The 8,587-nt window shown below is 37.6% G+C and overlaps 1 protein-coding gene across 6 annotated transcripts in view; it reads left to right on the forward strand.

Moving 5' to 3' along the window:
* The window catches only part of EVI5 (ecotropic viral integration site 5), a 72,015-nt gene extending 64,429 nt beyond the window's left edge, over window positions 1-7,586 (forward strand). For all 6 annotated transcript variants that reach the window (XM_058808687.1, XM_058808691.1, XM_058808692.1 and 3 more), the window contains one exon: window positions 6,309-7,586. In XM_058808687.1, the coding sequence (XP_058664670.1) occupies window positions 6,309-6,614 (306 nt within the window). In that variant the 3' untranslated portion in view covers window positions 6,615-7,586. The remainder of the gene's footprint in view (window positions 1-6,308) is intronic.
* The last annotated feature ends 1,001 nt before the right edge of the window (window positions 7,587-8,587 follow it).

Below are 8,587 nucleotides of genomic sequence, written 5' to 3' on the forward strand. Positions count from 1 at the left end.
GCTTGGGCCCACAGTAGGATTATCCAGCCTGGAGTTTACTGCTTGCTCTGATTTCCGATGAGCTACTCTTGCCACTTTCAATTTTTTTGCTGCAAGTGTTTGAAGAAATGAGAAGTAGATAAATGATGCTGCAGCTATATTAGATTGAATCAGTTCATAAACTCCAAAAATCACAGAATTAACTAGGTTGAAAAAGACCTTTGAGATCATTGAGTCCAATCTATGTCCTAACACCACCTTATCACACCCATAACACCACCACTAGACCGTGGTACTAACTGCTGCATCCAGTCTTAAACCCCTCCAGAGACAGTGCCTCTGCCACCTCCCTGGGCAGCCCTTTCCAATCCCCACGCACTCTTTCTGAGTGAAATGTTTTTCCTAATGTCCGGCCTGAACTTCCCCTGGCACAGCTTAAGACTTTGTCCTCTTGTCCTGTTGCTGGTTGCCTGGAGAAGACCCCTGTCTTGCTATAAGCTCCTTTCAGGGAGTTGTAGAGAGTGATAAGCCTCCTCCTGTCCAGGCTGAACAGCCCCAGTGCCCATAGCTGCTCCTCACAGGGCTTGTGTTCTAGAGCTTTCACCAGGCTTGTTGCCCTTCTCTGGATGTGTGTGAGCATCTCAACATCCCTCCTAAACTGAGGGGCCCAGGTCTGAAAGCAGCACTTGAAGTGCAGCCTAACCAGCGCTGAGTACAGGGGAAGAATGGCTGCTGCACTGTAATACCTGCTGGATGGAATATTTGTCTGGGCTGATATTTGTCATTAATGGCAGTGTATTTCCTACTAATTCTGTTGGAGATGCTTCACTTACTTGATTTGCTGTGATAAGCATTTTTCCAGAAGAAGTTAGTGGGAGTTTTTTAAATGAGGTGATAGTGTACTACTCTGTGCCTTAAACTGCAGTCATCTTGTTACAGTAGGAGAGTCATCACTAAATAGCAGTCAGCTGTTAAGTAGGATAAGGGATCCCATTAGATGCTGTGGACAGTCTCTGGAATTTTTAAGAATTCCAATTAATTTGCTTTTATTCATGTTAAATGTGATTTAACATGAATTTAATAGATGTGATTTAAATTTAATAGATCATAAGTGATTTTTAATTGACTTGTAATTTTCTAAATCTCTATTTTCATGGTGTCAAGTTGACAATATTTTTCTGAATTAGAGGAAAGGTATTTGAAAATCCTTATGACTTGTTTCTTCAGCTAAATGTGGTTAGATCATATTTTCAGCAGCATTCTAGTTTTCTTTTGAATCATGTTTGGGTTTTAAGTAGGAAATCTTATGAAGACTTTCAAATGTTACTAAGGTTAGAACACATAAAGAGGGAAATCTGATTTTTAGATTCCTCTTCTTGCAAGTAAAAGCACTGAGAATTCAGGATCTTTATTCTTTAAATAAACATTTAAATTGATATACTGCCTTCTGCCAAAATCATTTTTATTCACCCAAGGCAGTGGTCACATTTCCATCTCACTTGTGTATTTCTTGGTTATCTTACTGTGACTAGATTTAATACTCATTGGCAAGCTTTGTTAAAACCTGTCTTTATTACTTTGGAATTGAGTAAATTTAAATAATTAATTACTGGTTGAAACCTTTTAAAAGGAGCAGACAGTAGCATTTTAGTTCCACTTTTCACCACTGAACTCCTAGCTTAAAACCTCACAGGTTACAACATAAAAATGTCTCCCAGAGCTTAAGTCAAACTGTTTCACAAAGTCCCACTTGAAAGTTTAACCTATGTTCCCTACTCAAAAAACCCAGAGGGACTTAGAAATATAACTTGCTTGCAACTGACTATGACCCTTCAAACTTGATTCTATGGTTTAATATGGAACACCTTTTGAATTGTTTAAAACTTCTAAATTTCTCTTTACTGTTTCTCCTTCATGCCTGGCTTGATGAGGCAGTCAGCATCAGGTAAGAAAGTTTATTTTAAGGTTCAAGGATCTGATTGTTAGCCTTTTTTCAGCTCTTCTGTATTTGTGGAAGTACACTGTTACCTGTTAAGAGTATGTACAGTTTTTTCATATTTTGCCCAGTAGACATAACAGTTTGTCTTTCAAATGCTGAATTCTTTAGACACAAGAAGATATATAAATGTGCACGTTATTAAAATTTTGTTGTTGATTCAGCTGGCTTTTGAAGGGATAATGATGACATATTTTTTGATCACATAATGTTATTAACCCCTTGAAATGTCCTAAAGACCTTGTGAATGTGTTGTAGTAAAAACTAACTGGGTTGAAGTTGCAGTCATCTAGACAATATGACCTGGATTTGAGAATTAAAAGCAAAACACATGGGCTTTACCAGACCTGGTTTTTTTGTTGTTGTTGTTTTTCTTTTTTTTCTTTAGAGATCAGATTTGAGATTCTTGCAAACTGAAGCAGTAAAAAACAGGTTCCTTTAAGTGTTACTTGTTGGAGTGACAGAGATCAAGTTCCGTTCACATGAAGGAAGGCCAGACCCAAAACTGAAAGCCTTTAACCAATATCGACTGTATAAAAGAGAAGAGAAACTGAGAGACCCTGGGGTGCAGGTCCACACTTTGTAAAACATGGTTGTAGTTCCTTAAGGGATAGGTATAGAGTAGAACTAGGCTGTGGGGAGAGTGTTTGAGTTGGATCCACACATCCTGCATTCCAAGCTCTTAGTTGGATTCCCCATTGTCTCAGTATGCTTGGCTAGATGAATGGCAAGATCTTCGCCTAATGCTTTCGTTCCTACCTTAAGCTCTTTTCCCATGTTCCAATAAGACACTGACAACAAGAATCTCAAGTCTGTCTTAAAAAGCTGACCAATTAGTTTCAGTGTGGATAAGCTAGTTGTTCACTTATTGCAAAATCTAAGCCATACCTACACAATGGCAAACATAGAAGTGGTAGTTACAAATCAGGAAAGATGTTTTCAGTTGGTATTGAGTCCTCTGACACTGGCTTAGCACGCAGCACCAGCCAAACCAGACAAGGCAACATTGGGCATTAATAGGAAGTATATTAAAAACCAAATAAAGGGAGTTGTATTGCCACTTGGCATCTGGATGGATGTAGAGAATTTAAAGAAGGTCTGTAGGAAAGTTAAAGGGAACTGAATGATGGTTGTCTTGATTAACACCTGTTTATGAGAAGCTAAAGTGGATTGGGATGCATCTGTTCTAGAGAGAAAACTCTATGATTAAAGTTTCAGAATAATGACCACGGAACTGCTTTTCACCATTTGTTCCTGCATTATTAGAGTCTGGGGACACTTACTAAAATAAGTAGATTAATTTATAACAAATAAAGGAATTTCTGGAATTTGCTGCCACTGGAGATGTGGAGGTAGACAGCAAATTTATGATCAGTCAGGGACAGCTGATCTGTAAATGTATGCCAGAGCAGCTAGAAAGGGATTTCACTCCTATTTGCTACAACAGCTTCTGGCAAGTGAATGGAGGCTTGGTAATGTGAACGTCCTGCTGTCACTGTTGGAGACACCATATTGGGCTGATGGACCATTGCCCTGGGCCAATAGTACAGTAAAGTTCCTCCCTTGAAAAAAGATACTGCTTTTTCTTTTAGAGGTGTAGAGCCTCACTTGCTAGACTGTAAAATTATATGAGAGTACAAAACTTAATTTTAGGAAACTTCAATTGTAGAACTTTATGCTGCATTATCCGCTTTTATTTAATTGCATTGGAGTGCAGGCTGTCTGCAAATTGTTTCAAATACTCCGAGAAGCCACACAAAGCATTCCTGTTGCAGTAAAAATTCCAAATAATCAAGCTCCTTCAGAAATGCTCCTGAACAAATATTACGTTGAAGGGGCCCTGAACAATTTTCAGCTATGACAGTACACTTGCCCCTGTCAGTGCAGCCTAGCATGCTGTTACCTTCCTCGCTGCCCAGGGATGGTGTAGGTTTGAGTTAGCCTTCCTTGTGTCAGGACCCCATTGTCCTCTTCAGCAGTGCTGCTCTCCAGCCTGCTGATCCTCAGAATACAAGCAAGGTCTATGGCACAGTGTTCTGGCTGAGGTGGCCGTTTCTGGAGCAGACAGAAATTCTGGAGCTCTGTGACCATTGATAAATGTGTAGTGTGTATTCTCTGCAGTGTGTTATGTTTCTTCACAGCGGTCTGTTTCCCCTTACATGTGAGGAGTGCTTAAGAAAAAAGGCAGCCAAGTGTAAAGCTGCAGATCAAAAGTGTTTCTGGAAAGTCAGAGATTTGTTATTCTAACAAAAGGATGCACAAAGATAACACAGTGTTTTCTGAGCCTCCCTTTAGGAACTGGCAAAGGCTGTGTCTATTCATGATTATCTTCACCACCAGCATTTTCCACAGACTGCCATTTGGAACAGTTGCTGCCTAAACTGTGAAACCATGATTTTGTCATGTTACCTAAATAACTTCATCTAAAGGTATCATGTTTAAGTCTTCACAAAAACAGTTGAGGTCATTGGCTTGGCTGAGTGTTCCAAACAACTAACATTGAGTATCAGCTTTATAATTTCAGGTGAACCAAGGGCTTAACTGTACAGACCTAAAAGCATATAATTTCTTTCTCTAATATGAAGTTCGTAGTCACTTGTACAGCAGTTCTTTTTTTTCCTGTGGTAAGGGTGGAGAGAAATTGTTGGGTTTCTGTGTTTTATTTTCCTAGTGACTAAAATTGATAGCTGTTTTGGAAAATTCATGTGATAGCTAATCTGATCATATTGCAGGATATTTTCAGAAATAATATTTCTAAATAACACAAGAATTTCTGTACCAGGCTTTCTGCATCTAGATATATAAGCTAGTAAAAATTATCTATTCCAGATATATTTATAGTTGATATAAGCTGGTTTTGCTTGCATCATGAGTTATGCTGTACAAGTGTGGAGCTCTATTTTTCTTGTCTTTATACAAAGTCCTCATGAAACAACTGCAGCCTATGTGTATGTGAAGAAAATGCAAAAAACTAATGTTAGTATGCACAGTAACCACAAAGGTTTAGATCTACATCATGTTCCCGTATTTCTAACAGGGATTTTTTACTGTAACATCAAAAGTTAGAGTTTTTACGTGCTAACATGCAATTTCATGGCTTCTAGCATGATTATGACTCTTGTGATCTTTTTTCAACTCCTTTTTTATTCTCATCTTCTGCACAAGCTCATGGTAAGTACAGAGATGTCTTCTTCCCCAAACAGACAGGTAAAAATCTCCTATTGGTGTCAATACCAAAGACATACAAGAACTTCTTACTTATCAAAGTGAACATTGCCTCAGATTTCTGAAACATCAAACAGATTTTGGTAAAGAAATGCTTCAGCATTTTATTCCTTCTATTCTCCAGGTCTCTTGCTGTAAAAAGCCGCTTCCAAATTAGCACTAGGTGCATCTTTTAAGCTTTTAGAGTGACATCAGGAAGGCTCTATAATCCGTTTTTAATATTTATCTGCATCCTCAGGATTTTTTAGCTTAATATCTGACTGTCAAACTGATCCTGAGGTATCTTCTACTAAAAGCTAACAAAAATGAAATTCTAGATCAAGCAAACCAAAACACCACAAAAACAATCAACCTCCAGAATGTCTTCCATGAATTGCAGTTATTTTTCATTAAATTAACAGGAGACTTGCCAAACTTTAGTGCTTTGGGTCTTAGTTTTGAATAGTTTGAATGCATGGTTGAAATTGTCTATCACTCTGCAGCACATTGAATTAAAATATTATCTGTCTGTGGTCAGGTAACAATTTCTGTCTTGTTTGACATTCTCTTAAAATTGCAACTACAATCTCTTTATGCTGTACAGAGATGTTTCTCTCATACTATTTGATGTGAAATGTCATAGGATCTGAATTAGATAATTAAGATACTTAATGTTACAATGTAGACTGAACTAAACATCCTCTTGGGGATTTTTTTCTGTGACTCTGAGAAGCTGGCAATATTTACTTGGGAGCCTGTTCATTGAAGGGGGTGCTTTCTCAAGTAAGAAATCAGGCAGTATGAGATAGAATGGAGCTATAAAGTAAAATGTTAAGGCCAAAAGTGCTGTTGAAACAAATAGGCCGCTCTAGAAGACAGAAGCCATCCTTGTGTGGATATCAAAGATGCAGTAGAAGCAGAATCTCTCATTACTGATTCTAGGTACCTTGATTATTAAGCCTTAGAACTGAAATACTTGAAGTGATCATCAAATGTGCATCCAGTAAGAGTTCAATGAGGCATTTCTTGATAATACACTTGGTTTTTTCGTTTGGTTTTTGTTGTTTGGGTTTTTTATTGCTGGACTCTTGAGCTGTGATTAACTGTCAACTTCGACTTTTTCTAACAGATCAAATGTCTAAAAGGCCAGAGAAGCTTCTCAGACCAACCCACTTTTGATGGGATTCACATTGTCAACCATTTCACCGGAGATGATGAATCATTTCATTCTTCTGATGAAGATTTTCTAACTAACTCCATACAGGAGAGTGGGGTGAACTTTCATCTTCCTAGGAGGACTGGTCAGATGTCTTTGGATCACACACTTGTAGACAGCAGTGACAGTGATACTGAGGAAAGTGCCCTTCAGACTGGGAATTCAGACAAGATGGTTTCCAAGCAGAGAAGAACAGAATCTTACTCTACTACTGTGTGATTATCACTGTGACTAGCACTGAAGACTTCCATATTTCTTTAAGGCTGAAAGTCTGAGGGAACTGAAACCATCCAGCAGTTGGTTTAAGTAACTATTGGATTGGTCTGGCCTGTGATAAATATATACAAGTACTGTCTATCTGCCTTCTCTCTTTGCCAAATCTTCCTAATGACATACCATTGCCATAAAATAGGCTGGGAAGAAGTTGATGGATGACAGTTTTGACAGTATTACTGAATGTTCTTTGGTTTAGAAACTGCAAATATATTATTTCTTTAATGTGTAAGAAGCAGTTTTGCTGTTCACAAACACAGGAATTATTTTCCTCAAAAGAAATTGCTTTTGTGCAATATTTTATGCTCTGAACAAATGTGTATGTTTTACATTGTTATCCTTTTGTGATCAAGATGGACCCTAGTAAACCATCTGATCATGACACACACATATATATATAATTATCTTATGCTTCTCAGTTAGTTTTGGTTTTTTACTAAAGTTATTGGATGCCCACAGAAGGCTTGAAAGGCGAGCCTTTATCTGTACTACTTCATATATGCAAATAATGGTCACTAATGTCATAAAGGTGTTTTTCACCATTTTCACTTAAATCTATGTGCATCTGCTTTTGATGTTGCTAAATAATAAATGGTCTGAATATGTTAATTACAATAATGTTTATTTTGTACATATTTATGTATCTACACCAAGCTGAAAATGTACATTACTCCATTTTATATGAGGAATGTAAATGTTGCGATATTACTGTCTCTGGTATTCTAACAGGAAAATGAATTCTGTATATACACACTAAAAGTGAATTACTAAATAAAGGCAAAACACTAACTTTGCATTAAGTTTCAGCCTAGCTACACTAACAGGCTCGTGTCAGAAATGCTTGTTCAAAACACTATTGACTGAAATCTTTTACCTTCATGTATATGTAATGAAAATAAATTTTTCATGATTTAACAAGGTTGCAGCATTTACTGTTTAGTCCCGTCCAAGCTACAGTCCTTGGTTACCACATAGTTACTTGCATTGGCTCTAGCTAGGTTCAAATGAGGTGAAGAATTATTCATGTCTTAGTTTTAATAAATACACAGAGCAGTGCACATACGTTCAGTCCTCTTAGAGTTTATATTACGGAGCTATTTAGGAAATAAACAATTGGTGCCACCACCAAATAGCTGTGATTGAGCAGAACAGTAAGAGCTGGGCTGAGCAATCTGCTTCCAGGCTCCTGAAAACTGAGATCTGGTCAAACAGCCTGAGCTTCTTGAACAGAACAAGATATCCTACTGTTGTCATATGCACATTTATGTGCACTTGCAGACACATTCTAGAGTCAAGAATGTTCTGTTATTGCCATCTTATGTAATTAGGCAATCTTTAAGACTTCTTTTAAAAATGTTTACAACTGTTATATTAAATAAAAAGTAGTGATGCAGAAGTTTGGTACTGATAAGCAGTGTGTATGTTAACTGGCTTGCTACCTACAAGAAGCAGTGTAGTTGTTTAAAATTGCAAAAAAAGTGTGGAAGTGTTCTGCTGAATGCACCTGCTGGTCCCATTAGGCATTTCCCTTTATTTTGAATGTGTTTTAAGAAAGAAACAGCATGACTAGGAGCTAACAAACACTCAAAGAATGATAAGGACTGTATGGAAACAGCATATTATGAGCATCTCAGCAATATTTATAACTATCTGCCTAGGTGCAATCTAATTTAAATCTTTAGGCATGTAGGTGACAAATTCCCGATTACTGATTTCTGCAGCTCCTAACTTGTTTCAGTATTTCTGCCAAATTTCCACATATCCTACCAGTGGATATGTACCTCCAAGTACAGCCTGTGGAAATTGCCACTTCTGACTTGGATTAGCTGAGTGATTCTTATTCCTGTTGAAAATGTCATGTATGCAAAACCAAATCAGGAGCACTCTGTTCACAAATGAGTAACAGCTGTCTTCTTTCC

Source organism: Ammospiza caudacuta, chromosome 7, assembly GCF_027887145.1.
Source record: "Ammospiza caudacuta isolate bAmmCau1 chromosome 7, bAmmCau1.pri, whole genome shotgun sequence".
Lineage (NCBI taxonomy): Eukaryota > Metazoa > Chordata > Aves > Passeriformes > Passerellidae > Ammospiza > Ammospiza caudacuta.